The sequence below is a fragment of the Mustela nigripes genome, chromosome 13, assembly GCF_022355385.1.
Source record: "Mustela nigripes isolate SB6536 chromosome 13, MUSNIG.SB6536, whole genome shotgun sequence".
Taxonomy (NCBI): domain Eukaryota; kingdom Metazoa; phylum Chordata; class Mammalia; order Carnivora; family Mustelidae; genus Mustela; species Mustela nigripes.
Window position 1 is genome coordinate 8,224,419 of NC_081569.1, and position 17,452 is coordinate 8,241,870.

The window sequence follows — 17,452 nt, forward strand, 5'->3', positions numbered from 1 at the left end:
CCATGGTAATCCTGAGAGTAGCCCTTTCTAGAATAATGGCAGCTTGCGTGGGCTCCAAAGGCCACCTAACGATGTATGTAAAAGGTAGAACTGTAATGTGGCCAGTCTCTATGCCTAGTGAAACTAAAACAAAATCTGGCATTCGGTTGCTGGGCTCACACGGGCTGGCTTTTGCCACCGACGCTGTACAAGTCTGATGGTGAAGAAACAACACAGCTGCTAGTTCCATGGTTAAAGACATGGAGCTCACTCTGAACCTCAGGGCTAAGGGATGGCTTTTCTTCCCTGGCCTGGCCCCTCTTCTTCTTCCCCTTCCTCGTCCGTGTTGAAAGCGCACTCTTGGATCTGCCGGTCCAGCTCAGAGAAGCTCCCTTCTAGGTCTGAGCTGCTGTCTGTACTGTAGTCAATTTCCTCCATGCAGGGGGGCTCATCATCCAGTTCTGACGTCACGCTGCTGCTGCTGCTACGTCTGCCGTGGGTTCCCAGGAAACGGGGGAAGAGAGGGGAGGAAGGGAAAGGGATGAAAAATACAGAAGGGGAGGGAAACAGAGAGTGGGGGTGGGTGGGGAGAAAGGAGAAGGAGAGGAAAAGAGAAGTTACTCAAAGGAAGGAGCAGTTACAGTAGATTGGAAAGGGAGAAGGACAGTTGTCTTTCCTGAGTCTGCATCTCAACAGCCCCTGCGCCTTTAAACGTGTCCCATACACAGTCCCTGGGTCCTCAATCATTATTTTGAGATGGCAGAGGAAATCACATAAAATCTTTGGGATTCCTTTGTCCTTTGCCAGAACAGTCTGCATTTCTAAGTTGGATCAGAAGATTTCCAGTCAGAAGAGGTGGACGGCCTCATGCATTTAAGGTCTTCAGGGTCTCTTTGGCTCAAAGTGAAACATCAGAGAAGGGTGTCACTGTCACTGAGTATTGGAGAATGTCACGTCAACTGTGTCTGGGGAAGGGTGGGGTTGGCATTTGGGTAGCTAAGACCAAAAGCCCTAATGTGTCCCATGGCAACTCACAGTGCTATGACTCACTGCATAGCTCTCGTTCATTGTGATGGATGGTTTGTTGGAATTAGACTATTAATCCAGGTTGAAATTAATACAGGAGAGAGTAAGCAGGCAATCAGCATTCTCTTTCTGCGACGTTCGTGCATCCCATCATCTTCCTTCTCTGCCATTTATGTTAGTTTATTTACAAATGGAAGATCAGCAGGGGCTGACCAGCAAGAGGTAGAAGGGTACCGCAGGAATGGACAACAAACCTTGACCACATATTGAGAGCAGGGGATATTTCTTCCCAACGAACTGTAGATCTATCTCATTTGCATGAGGTACCTTCTTTCCTGAAGACTTTCTAATCACTCCCTACTTAGGACTTAACCAATTAGGATTAACAGCGTGCTGGGTTTCTACTCTGTGATTTATAGAAGGCAAGCACTTCATAAATCAGGCAGAGCTGTTCATCCACCTGCCTCGCCATAAACAATGAAAATGGGTAATCAGCAGTATGGTTACATGTTAGCTTGGGAAATGAATCAGAGTCCAGTTTCCTAATTGTCCACCGACTGATGGGAGCAGCCTCTATGTTCTCCAGGCCCTAAACCGAAGATCTGGTGGGACACTGCCTGAGTGCAGGGGAAGGGAAAGAAATACGGATCTTGTTCCCATAGTAGCACAGCATTAAACTGTTATCATATTTTACAAGCTGAATTGTAGGTGATAAAGCAGTTGAGTAAAGGAAGGTAAGAGCTGCCCAAGTGTAACAAGAGCTCAAGTCAGCAAGAACTGATGGCCTGTGACTCAGCCATCACCATACTAGGGACCGAGATGACATGCTGTACAGTGTCAAGAGCCTGAGCTTCAATCCTGGCCATGAGACTTTAGAAAACCCCCAGCCCCATAGGATAGCAAGAATAATACCTTAAGAGCTATTGTGCAGACTAAATGAGAAAGCACACAGATGCTATCTAGCAGAGTGTCTGGCAGAGGAAAGGCCATCAACAAATCTTCATTCCATGCTCTACTGTGGATATGGAAGAAGAGGGTGAATCATGGTCTTGAAGGAAAAAAGCACTGAGCTTTGTTGCTTCACACCTGAGTCATAACAATAGCAAAACCATTCAAATTTACAGTGCTGATAGCTTCTCTAAAGCATCATTTTGATTATGCCACTTCCAAATTTGGATTTTTCCATGACTTTTCCTTGCTTATTAATGTAGTGTGGGTATTGATGGATGGGATGCTCCCTATGGGGTCCTGTTGGCAGAAGTCTATAAATAAACACCACAGTCAGTCTTTGTCTAATGAGGGCCTGTCTTTCCTCCACTGTGGAGTCTGCCCCAATCATTCCTGGACCTGGACCTTTCCCACCACAGTCAAGTCATCAAGCTGTTCTGGTTGTGATCATCCAAACATATCAGACTGCATGTTTTCCCAAGCCTTTAGTCAGGTAAAGATTTCTCATCTCTAAAATGATCTTCCAATTCCTCAGCATCCAACCAAATAAGATACACCATTTTTTAAAAAAGGCTCATCTTAATTTCTACCAAATGACTATCTCGATAGCTCTATCTCTTTGAAATATTCTCCCTTTGAATTTTGATCTTCACAGATTCACTTAATTTGTTTTGATCCTTAGTAACATTTGTGAATAAAGCCCAAGCCTCTGCCTAATTCTATATTATTCTATAGGAAGTCTAAAATGTGCTAAGAACACAGTAGGCATACAATAAACAGTTCCCAAACTGAACATATAACATGTATGTATGTAGAGAAATACATACATGCCATTTTGGACCATGTTTGGAAGGAATTACTTTGGTCTTGATTTTTTTCAAAGGTTTTATATATGAATTAAGCCATAATTATCACATTATTGATTTCAACAAATATAGTTTCTTTTGTAATTGATATATATATATTGTATAACATTCAATGTATAATACAGTATTAAATAATATATTATATTTATTTATATAGAGATATATATATTTACATTTAAATTATATTTGTAAACATATGTTTACATTTATATTTAGTTTATATATGTAAAGGCTTAAAAAAGTTGAATTACGTCTTTCATTTATTTCTCCAAATAAAGTACAATTATTCTTATAAATTAGAAAATCAAATTACATGTTGAGAGACTTCCACTTCTGTATGTAGAGAGAAGTACTTCTCTTTTTTCTTCCTCATGCATTATTCTGGATATTTTATATAAAACAAACATAAGAAGATTCTGAAATGTGGATGACATATGGAGGGAAGGAAGCAGATTAGATGTGGTCCCGGGACTAAAGGACAATATGGTGGTGAGCTCCCTGACATTTCTCTTGGCCTCTTATATCCCAGACATGGAGCTAGACAAGCTGACAACCTGGAAATGCTAACAGGTATGGACAAAAACAGCCCCAAATGGAGCTAGTTCTCTCTAGCCAAATAATAAGGAAAGAGGCAGCCTAGCAAGAAAGATGAGTTTAAGCTATACTAGCTCTACTCTAGCCAAAAACCACAGAAAAACCAGTGGCCCCAACCTTACCCTACCAAGAGAAGCAGGGAGCCTAAACTTCTACTCTCACTAGACTATAACAAGGTGCTCACAATCCCTTTCTTTCCCCCAAACTAAGGCATCAGAGAAGGTAGGATAGGAAGCTGGAACTTTCATTCCTAGTGTACAGTAGTGAGGTTCCTGACCTCTCAATACCACTGGAGGCCATGTGGGAGCCTGAACTTCCACACACAACTGTTGGTAACAAGAATGACCCCTACCAGTGTCAATGGAGAGCAGCAGCAAGGCCCTCCTGCCCCTTGACTCAGAGTGGTATTAGTAAAGGTCTGGGGTGGGGGGCGGACCTAAAACTCTGAAACTCTCCCCACTGCCCATCAGCAACAAGGACGCTCACACCTAGAGTGTCAGTGTGGCTAAACAGTGAACCTAGACCTTCACCTCCACCTGCCCATAACGGGCCCCTTCTTCTCCTATCTCAGTGGTGTTGGAGGGGACAAGTTCAAACAAAAGATTCAAATAAGATCTTAGTCTCATAGGGTAATCCCCAAAATGTCCAGGTTTCAATGTAAAAGGATTCACCACACCAAGAATCAGGACAACTAACAGATACTAGCATCAACATGACAGAGAAGTTAGAATTATCTAATGAGGATTGTAAAACAAGTATCTCGCAAGTGCTCTACTGAGAATTATGAACACACATAAAAAGAAATAGAATGTCTCGGTAAAGAAATAGAAAATCTCAGCAAAGAAAAAAATATATTTTTATGTATTATTTATGTATATGGGGTATACATTATTTACATATATATTTTTATATATGGAGTATGAGGAAAAAAACAAATGAAATTTTAGAAGTGAGAAGTGTACAATAACAGAAATGTAAAATGTGACAAAGAATAGAAGGTTTTGCAGAGAAATATAAGATATAAAAAAATCAGGTAGAAAGTTGAAAACTGAAAATAAAAATAAATGAATGAATCAAAAATTCAGCAGAAGCATGGAAGAGACTGTGGAGAGATTCAGTGGATTTGAAAATAGAACAATAGAAATTACTCAATCGAAACAGAGTGAAAACAGACTAAGCTAATGAGGAGGACATCAAGACTTGTGGCACTATAACAAAAGATCTATCATTCATCCCATCAGAGTCTCAAAAAGAAGAAAATCGGAAAAACTTTTCAAAGCAATGCTTGAAAACTTCTTAAACTTGGCAAAGACATAAACCTACAAGCACAAGAAGCTGAGCAAACCCCAAAGAGATAAATCCAAAGAAATCCACACCAAGACAGACTGCTGACAATCTTCTGAAAACACATTAAAAATCTTGTAAGCAGTGAGAGAGAAACTTCAGGGGAACAACACTCTAGGGAAAACATAACTTGAATGGCAGTAGTGTTCTCCTCAGAAACCACAGAGGCTAGGAGAAAATGGAGAAAAAACAAATGGAAAAACAACGAATGGAAGGCTTAGCCTTAACATACCAATAACATTAAATGTAAGTTGTCTAAACACACCAATTAACAGAGATTGTCAGAGTGGAATAAAAAACATGATAAAATTATATGCTGTCTATAATTACTCACTGAAAATATAATGAAAAAGGTAGGTAGAAAGTGAAAGGATGAAAAAGATATTCCATTCAAACATTAATCAGGTAAGTTAACCATCAGGTAGAGGAAATGGCCAGGGACATAGAGGTGTATGATGATAAAAATGTCTACACATCAAGAATCGTAGCACTCCTGTATGTGAATGCACCAAACAAAACTGCATAGAATGTGAAGCAAAACCTGATAGAACTGAAAGGAGAATTAAACAAATCTATAAATATAGCTCAAGACTTCAACATTCCTTTCTCAGTAGTTGATCAAACAACTAGGCAGAAAATCAACGACAACACTATCAACTAACTGAATATAATTGACGTTAATAAAATACTTCAGCCCTAAACAACATAATACATATTCGTTTTCAATGTACATGGAATACATGAGAAGGACCATATGCTCAATAAATTTAAAAGGAGCAAAACTACACTGATTGTATTCTCTGACCGCAGTGGAATCAAGCCAGAAATCAAAAATGGAAAGACAAAAGGAAAGTCCCCAAGCACTTGGAAAGTAAGTAAATACACTTTTAAATAATTCAGGAGGTCAAATAGGCTATTTCAAGGAAAGAAAAAAAATACATTTAATTGAATGAAATTGCAAATATGACCTATCAAACTCTATGGGACACAGATAGAGCCATAGTGGGATGGAGATTTATAGCAGTAAATGCTTACCTTAGAAAAAGTCTAAAACCAAAAATCTAAGGTATTACCTTAGATTAGAAACCTAAGAGCAAAGTAGAAAGTAGAAGTAGAAACCTAAGAGCAAAATAAACCCAAAGCAAGTAGAAAAAAGGGAAGGAAATAATAAAGAAACAGAAACCAATGTAATTGAAACAGAGAAACAATGGAGAAAAATCAATGAAAAAAAGAGCTGTTTGAAAAAAAAATCTATAAAATTGACTTGCCTCTAACCGGACTAACAAAAAAAGAAGGAAGGCATTAAATACCACATCAGGAATGAAACAGGACTATCACTATAGACTCTGCAGGCATTGAGAGGAGAAGGAAATACCACAAAAAACTCTATGCACATAAATTTGACAACTTAGATAGTATGGACCAATTCCTCAAAAAGTATAAACTACAACAATTCATGTAATATTAAATAGATTGTTTGAATAGCCCTATAACTCTTAAGAAATTTAAATTTATAATTTAAACTCTTGAAGAAGAAATCTCTAGGGTCAGATATTTTCAATGGAGAATTCTACAACATGATTTAAAAAGGATTAACACCAGTTCTACATAATCTTTTCCAGAAAACTAAAACAAATTCCTATTCATTTCATGAGTCAAGTATTACCCTGAGACTAAAACTAGACAAAGACAGTAAGAAGGAGGAAAGAAAACTACTGACCAATATACCCCATGAATATAAATCCTTAATAAACTATCAGCAAGTTGAGTTCAGCATTATATAAAAAAGAATTATCTACCCTGACTAAGCTGAGTTACTTCCAGGGATTCAAAACTGGTTCAATATTCAAAAAGCAATCAGCAGAAGCCATATACTAACAGGCTAATGAAGAAAAATCAAATGATCATATAAATTTATGCAGAAATGCATTTGACAAAATTCAACGTCCATAAAAGAGAAAAATCATCAGAAAAGATATTATAAAGAAGGCCTTGATAAAGAACATGTATGAAAACCTACAATTACTATTATACTTAATGGTGAACAACTTAATGCTTTTCCCCTGTGATCAGGAACAAATCAAAGATGTCTACTGTTAAACTCGACATTCAAAAAACAAATAATCAAGTCAAAAAATGGGCAGAAGACATGAACAGACACTTCTTAAAAGAAGATATACAAATGGCTAACAGACACATGAAAAAATGTTCATCATTAGCCATCGGGGGAAATTCAAATCAAAAGCACATTGAGATACCTCCTTACACCAGTTAGAATGGCAAAAGTTGACAACAAACAACAAGTGTTGGACAGACTGTGAAAAAAGAGGAACCCTCTTATACTGTTGGTGGGAATGCAAGCTGGTGTAGCCACTTTGGAAACCAGTGTTGAGATTCCTCAAAAAATTAAAAACTGGCTACCCTTGACCAGGCAATTGCACTACTGGGTATTTATCCCAAAGATACAGATGTAGTGAAAAGAAGGGCCAAATGCACCCTAGTGTTCATAGCATCAATGTCCACAATAGCCAAACTGTCGAAGGAGCTGAGATTCCTTTCAGCAAATGAATGTCTAAAGAAGATGTGATCCATATATACAATGGACTATTACTTCGTCACCAGAAAGGATGAATACTCAACTTTTGTATCAACATGGACAGGTCTGGAGGAAATTATGCTATGTGAAATAAATCAAGCAGAGAAAGACAATTATTGTATAGTTTCATTCATTTGTGCAACATAAAAAATAGTGTGGAGGACATTAAGAGAAGGAAGGGGAAAATGAAGAGGGGGAATTTGGAAGCAGAGACGAACTATGAGAGACAAACCATGGACTCTGGGAAGCAAACTGAGGGTTTTAGAGGGGAAGGAGTTGGGGATGGGTTAGCCCAGTGATGGGTATTAAGGAGGTCACAAATTGCATGGAGCACTCGTTATTATACATAACAACGAATCATGGAACACTGCATTAAAAACTAACGATGTACTGTATGGTGACTAACATAACGTTAAAAAAAAAAGTATGTCTATTGTCATCACTGAGATTCAGCATAGTTTTAGAAGCTCTAGCCAGCACAGTGAGACAGGGAAAGAATATAAAAGCATATAGATGGGAAAGCAAGAAATAAAACCATCTCTATTTTGGGGATGTACAAAAACAAAAACCAAGTAAACAAAAAATGACTCCTAGAGCTATAACTGAGGTCCATCAGGTCATAGATAATAAGATCAATATACAAAAATCAATTCTACTTCAGTTAGTAAAAAGGGTAATGTAAACATCACTAAACTTTTATAATCACTAGACAAAAATCAAACACCTAGATGTTAATAAGCACAAAAGATATACCAGCCCGGTATACTAAAAAAAAAAATGAAAAAAAGCTGATGACAGAAGTCCAAGAAAATTTAAATAAATGGAGAAACGTATATGGCCCAGAAGGCTCAACATGGTAAAGCTGGTAATTTTCCCCAAATTGGTATACAACTTTAACAGGACTCTTAACAAAATTTCAAAAATACTTTTGTTGATCTGGATGAGGTTATACTAACATTCATGTGGAAAGGCTAAGGAATTACAAATAGCTAAAACATCTTTGAAAACAAAAATTGAGCAGGAGGGAAGGATCCCTCTGCTCAAATTTCATGATGTGTTCTGTATCTACAGTTACCAAGACTATAGAGTTATGGCAAAGTGATAGACATGTAGGTCAACAAAATCGGACCAGAAATCTGTCGACATAGGTAAGACCAACTGATTTTTAACCAAAAGCAAACTCGACCATGAAGGAAGTTTTTAATTTTATATTTACACGAAGCCGATTTTACGAAAGAAAGACATCAGCAAACGTGCAAGACTTCAAGAAATATAAAGCGATTTGTTTTTCTCAGGGAGGTGAAGTTGAGGCTGGGGAAGACTTCATGTGAGAAAGTCTAAGTGACTCAAAGATGAAACAGAATAAAGATTTCAGAATCGAAAATGCCATAGTTAGAAAACGTTGATGAGCATAGAACCGTGTTAAATAAGTAAGGCTAATCTGGAGATGATGTTTAGAGAATAGAATATAAAGTTACAAATCTTGTCAATGTGAAAACAATGTTGTAACTGATACAAATAACGTATGAGTCGAAAGGAAATGCAAATTGGCATCGTTTGATCATTTACCACACGAGTCAATAGATAACATAATTAGTTCAAAAATAAAGCAATGTTAACAATGTAATAATTTGAAAATTTAATTGTGGAAAGGGGAAAGAACTTGACAAACTAAAGAAAACACGGATGATAGAAAAGATTCGGGACCCAAAAATTGCACTGTGCGTATAACCAGTGCGATTCTGGTTGGCAAAACCCTAAGGTCCGCCTCAGAAACCAGCATGAAACTACCATGGAGGTATTCTTCCAAATCCCAGGGTGGAGGTGAAGGATACAGCTTGTTGAAGGTACACCCGCGAAAACAAGTTATGGATTAGGTGAGGAAATTATTCAGATATCCACAAACCTGAAACAATATGACAATCTGGAAGACAAAATAGAATAAGGACATTTAAAATGATCTGGGGATTAGAATAAATTCCAGAAACATGAAAGAATAACATCCTTTTGAAGAAAAAATAGGAGAATTTAGAAACTGAACAGATTCCTCTGGAAGAACAATTATGCAATTATAAGATCAATGGGCAGTTTGACAGCACAAAAGACACAGTTAAACAGAATTCATAAATAAGAAGACAGAGGTATATAGGGGGTTGTAGGTTAAATTGGTAACGGGCAATCTTCAAACAGATAATAGTAGGAAGTGGGAAGTTCTCAAATTGAAGAAATGCTCTGGGAGACGCCTGGATGGTTCAGTCAAGTCATGAACTTAGGGTCCTGGGATCCAGCCCCACATTGGGCTCCCTGCTCAGCGGGGAGCCTGCTTCTCCCTCTGTCTGTTGCTCCCCCTGTTTGTGCTCTCTTTCTCTGATAAATAAATAAATAAAATCTTTTTTTAAAAAAATACTCTGGAACCCAGGAAAATTTAAGTAACAAAACAAAGTCCATGATTATACATATCAGGATGAATATCAATTTTTTAAAAAGGGTGAATCAGAGAAACTAGGAAAGAAAAAACAGATTATCCTTAAATGAATGACATTTAGAGCAACAGATTTCCTATTAAAACACAAACAAACATATAAATAGGGGGACCAGGTAAAGGGAACTCTCTATCTTGGCAGCTTCCCTATAAACCTAAAACCAAAAAAAACCCAAAACTAAAAAACCTAAAACTCTAAAAAGTTCATTTTTAGAAGCTTGAAAAGCAATATAAAAGTTACACATAGCCAGAAAAACAAAACAAAACAAAAACAATGAATGGATGTCTTGGAAATGCTGAGGAAAAACAAACCCCAAGTTGCAATTACATACTGAAACCAACAAACATGACTTTATTTTTTTGTGAAAGAGATAAAAACAAATACACTTTCCCTCACATGGACCATCACTGAAAGAACCGCTACCGTGTATACTTCTATATGAAAGAAACTGACCTCAGAAAGAAGAGATAAGATCTCGAGAAATAATTTTGTAGAAAAAAAAGGCTAAACATGGGATACTGAGAGAGGTATACTCCTACAGTCTCACTGGTGGTTGCCACTTGGATAGTCAGACTAGAGTAACTTAAAATAATCAGGAATCAAGAGAGTGTGGGCAGACGTGATGTTCGACACTTTCCAGCCTGGCTTTGGGGTGCCCTGAGCAAGCAATCCTCCATGATTCTATGTTTTCTAATATTATAGTATATATACACCATCAAATATTATATTTGATATATAATATATACACCATCTAATATTATAGTATATATACACCATCAAATGATTATTTTGGTGAGAAAAAAGTGATACTAAAATGATTTTAATACAAAAGATAAAAGAAAGGTGGGGGGGGATGTAAAGAAAGTAATGGGAAAGAAACTATATCAAAAACTGGGGTCGGGACACCTGGGTGGCTCAGTGGGTTAAGCAGCTGCCTTCGGCTCAGGTCATGATCCCAGGGTCCTGGGATCGAGTCCCACATCGGGCTCCTTGCTCGGCAGGGAGCCTGCTTCTCCCTCTGCCTCTGCCTGCCTCTTTGTCTGCCTGTGCTCGCTTGCTCTCTCTCCCTCTGTCTCTGACAAATAAATAAATAAAATCTTAAAAAAAAAAACAAAAACTGGGGCTGCCTGGGTGGCTCAGTGGGTTAAGCCTCTGCCTTCGGCTCAGGTCACGATCTCGGGGTCCTGGGATCGAGTCCCGCATCGGGCTCTCTGCTCAGCAGGGAGCCTGCTTCCTCCTCTCTCTCTGCCTGCCTCTCTGCCTACTTGTGATCTTTGTCTGTCAGATAAATAAATAAAATCTTAAAAAAAAAACTATATCAAAAACTAATGATGTACTGCTATATGCTGGCTAATGGAATTTAAATAAAAACATAAATTTAAAAAAAAGTAAAGAGAAAAAGAGGGAAGGAGGGGAGGAAGGAAAGGAGGGAGCCAAGGGGGGGCAGAGGGTGGAGGAGAGAGGGTTAGGGAAGATGAGCTGTTGGTGGCAGGTGTCCTTGGCAAGGTCCTGCCCCCACGTCACCCATTATCTTATTTCCTTTGAACGGAATTGCTCACATCCAGTAAAACGCAGTGAAATTGTCCTTGACGCTCCTGACGATCTCACCCATCTTGAAGGCAAAGCTTGCATCCCGCCTCTCCTTTGAAATCCTGGCCAAGCACAGTGGCCTCTCTCCTTTCTTTACTGGTTCAAGCACATAGTGGGTCCACTGTCTGCAGCACATGCTACTGTCTAATATTACCATCCGTGTTCAAAGCGATTCCCTGTAGGCTGATCTCTGGTTAGGGGCCAGACTACTCGTTGCACTGTCCTATGCCCAAGGCAAGTGATGAGTACGTCGGAGCCGGACTGGCCCGAGCTCCTGAGCGGTTTGCTGGCTCTCTGCAATGCCCACCCTCCTCAAGAGCCTCACCCAAGAGCCCAGCACACCAGAACAGTAAACAGAGCCCCGGCCTCCAGGGAGAACCTTCTAGGGACGGTGTTCCATGTGACAGAGTGCAGGCTTGAGTTTCTAAAATGAAGCTCTGGATGCTCTCACTGTAGCTTACAGATTCAGCTACTTACTAGCTTCTTCTCTCTTTCTCTTATTTTCCCAGACTGATGAATTTGGTAAGAAGGAATCATCCTCTAAATAGAAATAAAAGGAATGAACTTCATGCAGAAATCAAACGGTCTTTCCAGCTCCTTAATACCCAGATGTGGGAAGTGTATGGAGTAAACACCCGAAAAGTGATTTCATTTCTTCCTTCTAACCTGGATGCTTCGATAGCTTGGAGATACGCATTCAGATCTCACACTGGATGGTGTTGGAGAATCATGTGGTACAGAAGGAAAAAATGAAGATCAGGAACAGAATGTAAACTTGGAGTGAGACAAGTAATTGAAGGCTTGAAACCCGGCTCCAAAGCCCAAACGAAAAATGGTAAACTTACTTTCTCTGGGCTGCACTGTCTTCATTTATATAAAGGGCATCCTACTAGCTTTCTTCTTGAAATGCTATAGGGGAAGCAAATTTCGCAGCACCAAACCTTGACTGAATTTTGATTCCTCTTCCCTCTCCATAGCGTTTGAAGACAAGGCATGAAAATATTTTTTATCCTGGCAAGTCCATCGTCTTGATCGTCCCACATAAACCCAATAAATGCAGCTGGCAAACAGTTTCTAAGCAAAGCCATTAAGAAGTCTCCGTCCCTTGCAATCCTTCCAAGCCAGCCCAGTACAGCAATTTGCAAATTTATGATGTGATAGATAGAATTTCTTTGTTTTGATTTTGCATTTGCATATTTATTGAGATATGACGATCTTAATTAGTTCTGCCTTTTTTGTTTTGTTTGTCTTCCTGGTTGGGAAAAGACAGCTTTCTATAGTGCAAAATAATTCTGCATGCTAACAGGGTGAGCCAAACCCAGCCTGTGGCGCTCATGATGTTGATGCTGCTTAAAATGCAGCTTTGTGGAGTCTCTTTTCACTTGTTTTCTCTTTAAATGCTGAGGTAATGCTAAAGACTTGGGTGAATGCCAGACCTCAAGAGGCAACCACCTACTGAGAAGCAAGAGAACTCTTTTAAAATTCCAGACACTTGTACTCATCCTACATGTTCTCCCCAGACTACCTATCACCCGTCTCCCTCCTGAAAAAGCTAAGCCCCATCAAATGCCTCCTCGAAATGCCTCTCTTGCTTCTTGGCTTTTGGAGAGGAGAAAATGCATCCGAATTTCCTCAGTGGATGCATCCCAGGGGAGTATCTGGACATGCTGTTCACACTGGGCTTTTCATCCTGGACCTTCTATTTATTTTCTGCAGGAGCAGAGCTGTGCGTGAATTCTGTGCCCCATCCGAGAGGCAGCAGCAGCCCAGCGGACAACACATAAACACGTGAAGACATACAGATCTTGCCCACCACGGGCATCTCCCCATCCATCCTCACCCAGAACAATTAGCACGATTCCCTAGAGTTTCCCATTTGCCTAGTTCTTCACACCATCACGAGGTCTGTCACTGTTTCGACACTTCCACGAGGAAGGATATAATTTATGATTTCCCTGGAATTTTTTTTTTCCTTTTGGTTTTGTTTATGAAAATAACCCAGTAATGGAGAATTTCCTGTATACAGAGAAAAGCACCAGGCACCATTGGTAAATGGAGGCAAAAATAGCACCGCTCATCACCTACTGTATGTCAGATGTTTTGCATTTGTTTCATTTCACTCAAAATGCAAACCAATATGCATATCTATGGGGTGATATTATGATTTTATAGCTGGGAAAAGAGAGATCTTGGGCATTTAGAAAATGTTCGCAGTATCTTAAAGCTACACATGGCACAGAAGATGTATGATAATCAGATAAGACTGAGGGTTTCTGCATCCCTGAATTCAATCAACAAATCCTGATGTATGAAATCTACTTTGCCTGAGGGAGAAATGGAGGAGGTATTAATTCAGCCAAAATCAAAGCCATGGGCTCTGTAAAGTGGTCTGGAAAAAGTCCAATGCCATTCTCACCAAAAAGTCATGGCAATAAATGTCTCACTTCTTTTTTTGTTTGTTTTTTTAAAGATTTATTATTTATTTATTTTCGAGAGAGAGAGAGAGCATGAGCCAGGAAAGGGGCAGAGAGAGAGAGGGAGAGAGAATCCCAAGCAGATTCCATGCTGAGTGCAGAGCCCGATGTGGGGCTTGATCTCACGACCCTGAGCTCATGAGCTGAGCTGAAATCAAGAGGCAGACAATCAACTGACTGAGCCCCCATGCGTCCCTCAATGTCCTGCTTCTTAATGAACAAGTGAATCCATGTGGGGGATGTGGTCCCAATTCTTCACAAAAATAGAAATACAGAATAAAAAAGGATGAGAGTGGGTTAAAGAGAAAAGAATGAAAACAAAACGAGGATGAGAGAGACAGGAGAGACAGAGATGGAGATGGCGTATGAGGTGTTCAGGAAACTTGTCGGTCAGCAAGAGCTTTACTTCTGTGATAAGCGAGTTGACCTAAATGGCCTGGGGGGAAGGGGGGGGGAAGATATGTAAGATGCGGGGTTACTGTGGAGGATAATGAAGAGCTGAAAAAGTTGTATGACAGAAGATTTCTGAGGGATCCACGGAGGTTTCAGACATTCACGTTACATTATTCATCTAGAACAGCCAAGGAAGTACTGCTGAGCCAAATCATAGCCTCTGGCTCCGTCTTTCGCTTTAGAAATATATCTGGTGGTAAAACAGGGTGTGCGTCTGGGGTGTGTGGTTGGCCATACTCCGTCGCTAAGGGATCTAGAGAAGGGAACTAGCCCATATAGGTATCCAGTGCACGAGCGGGATGACCGTTGTCAACTGACTAGAGAAGGTGTCTGTGAGCAAGTCAGCTCATCGCTTCATAAATGAATGACAACAGTAGAGCTCAGTCTCTCTCACGTCGCCATGTTCCAAAGACACCCACTTTCCCACCTGTTTTCCACCATTCTCACCGTGTTTTCTCATTGAACAGTTCCAAATACATCCTATCGAATATTTGCGGGTAACTGCCCAAGAGCCACAATAGAGTGGGGCAAGCTGAAATACAGTGCCTTTTGCAACATTCCCCTGAGCAGTGGGACCCATGGTGCAATGTCAGTTTCAATGGATCAAAACAAAACAAAAGCCCCAAAACCACTCTAGGTGGCACCAAACAATAGAACTGTGGTTGTGTCTCACTCAGTGACACTGTCACACTTATCACTTCAAAACCTTGCCAGAGAACATTTTCTCATTGTCTGGAAAACAGAACATCTGAGAGAAGTACACATTGGCGGAAAGCACTTAGATTTCTGTGTAATTTTTGGTCCAACTTTTCTCTGCTGAGAGGCATCGCCATTCCAGCATTAAGAGAGAAGGACTTTCTTTTGTTCTTATGTGCTTCGAAACCACAGAGAAAGAAACCTCGTTACCAGAAATAAAATAAACAACATTTCAAGGATAAATTATGCGATGGGAAAGGTCAGGGGTGATTTCTCGGCAAAAACAAATCAAATTAAGAAATTTTAAAAGGCGGACATAGGTTTTGATCCTTTGAAAAGTTAAAAGGTAATCTGTGCATTGATGTTCTGACTCATAATTTTATAGGCATATCTCCTTAAGTGCCACCCTGCACTTATTTGCTATAGAACTCTTAATGTTATAAATGTTTATGTATTGTTGGTCTCACAGTGGAAGCAAACACCATCTATTGGGCTCAGCCAATGAAAGCAGTATGCCATTCTGCCCTCCTTTTATTTTAGAAAGTGCTCATTTTTAAACTCCTCCACATTTTTCTCTTTCTGACATGATTTTATGTTCTGGTGAACAGTTTTGACTCATAATGGCTCACAAAAGACATGCGGATAATAGTGCCGGTGGTACAGACAGTGAACACTGGTTTTAAAGTGGTTGGAGGCCATGAGCACATTTAAGGAAACTAAGGGTAAGGGAACTGATGGTAATGTCCAGGGCCAACTGAGGTCTCCATGGAGGTCACGGAGGGAACCCCATTTTTACCGGGGTTTAGAATCACCCCGATTTCTTCTGTCTCCAGAAAATTCCATTTTATATTTGGATCTTCTGTGCTTTACCATCCTCTCTCCTGGAATTGTTGACACCTATCAGCCCAGATACAACACTGGCTGAGAGGACTTCTGACACACCCAGACATAGGCACGTGGCTGGTTAGCATGAGTAATGAGGATGACCCTCTGATAAAGTCTAAGGTGACAAAATGGGTCATGGTTCATGTTGCTCCTTTCCTCCTTGCTGGTTCCAGGACTGAAGTTATGTACTCCTTGAGCCCAAAGAAAAAGAATCCAGCTTTCCAAAACCCTGAGACTCTCACAAGGATGCAGCTTCTCTTCCCTACAGTTGGCATGTACGGGTGGCAGGAATGATGAGAGACTGTAACCTAAACTCCTCTTTTTGCTACACTTCCTCCCCATTCTTCCCCAGAGTGCTGAGAGTAACTGATGGGAAATTAACAGCTTGCTGGGGTTTATGCACATCGTTGTGCATCTATGGTTCTGTGCCGAGATCCCTTTATCCGAGGGCAGGGGACCATGTTTTCTTTTTTTGTTTTGCTTTGTTTTGTTTTTATTCCCTCAATCATACAAACTTAACTGGATCTCTGTAGAAGTCCTTTGACATTATTGAGAGCTTCATAAACCCCACTGGATCCTGTGAGATCCCTAACCTCAAACTGCGTCATCTGTAGCCAGAAGAATCTATGGTGGGTGCTGGAAAAATGTCAGGGAATTACAAGTAAAGAAGAACAGCAGTTCTACAGTACGATGTCAGAAACTCCTCTGCAAAGGGACTTTGTGTCACAGGACTTGCAAGGATTTGATTCAGGTGCAATTCCCCTTTCCACAAACACCTCCTCCCCTCTCAAGTCAGAATGGCTGTACATACTAGAAACCGAAAGATTCATAGGAGAGCACAGCGGGATACAGCTTGAGGGGGAAGCTTAAGCAATACTGGAAGAATGAGTCTTAAGGAACAAAAGTCCTGGTGAGTATGTAGTCTGAGCTCAGACAGGTGGCTTTAAGTGATTAGGTGGGCGAGCAGCAGAGAAAGTGTTTCAATAACATTACAATATATAAATGTATCAAATTCACATGCTGTACACCTTAAAGTTACAAGGATGTTATATGCCAAATATATTTCAATAAGAAAAGCTGAGATTTATGGTTCAAAAGATGGAAAAGTTTGAAAGTAAGAACCAAGATGGAGAGATCGATAGACATATGTATCTTTCCATATATATATCCTATCGTTTCTATTTGTTTTAATAAATGACTTTTATGAAGCAGTCTTTATATAAACAGTTTAAACATTTTTTTACTTAGTATCCATATCTTAAACACATATTATAACCAAAGACCCTTCACAGTGGGCACTCTGTGAGCTCTCAGAAAATCCTGGTTGATTTCTCTACCCCTTAAGTTAATAGAGTTTTCGTTTATATCAATACTTCTATTATAGAGACTTGATATTACAAACCTGGGAGAAAAAGGAGCTCCTGCAATCTGATCTCGACTTACTTCTTTATCCCACTTTTCAAACTATATTCTCCCACATAATCCCTCCATTAAAGTTGGTCTCTCACCTCTCCTCAA

General features: G+C 39.7%; 1 protein-coding gene across 1 annotated transcript in view; it reads right to left on the reverse strand.

Annotated features, from left to right (window-relative positions):
• Positions 1-264: 264 nt before the first annotated feature.
• The window catches only part of AGBL1 (AGBL carboxypeptidase 1), a 661,016-nt gene continuing 643,828 nt past the window's right edge, over positions 265-17,452 (reverse strand). Inside the window, exon 22 of the mRNA XM_059418473.1 lies at positions 265-463. Coding sequence (XP_059274456.1) covers positions 265-463 — 199 coding nt within the window. The remainder of the gene's footprint in view (positions 464-17,452) is intronic.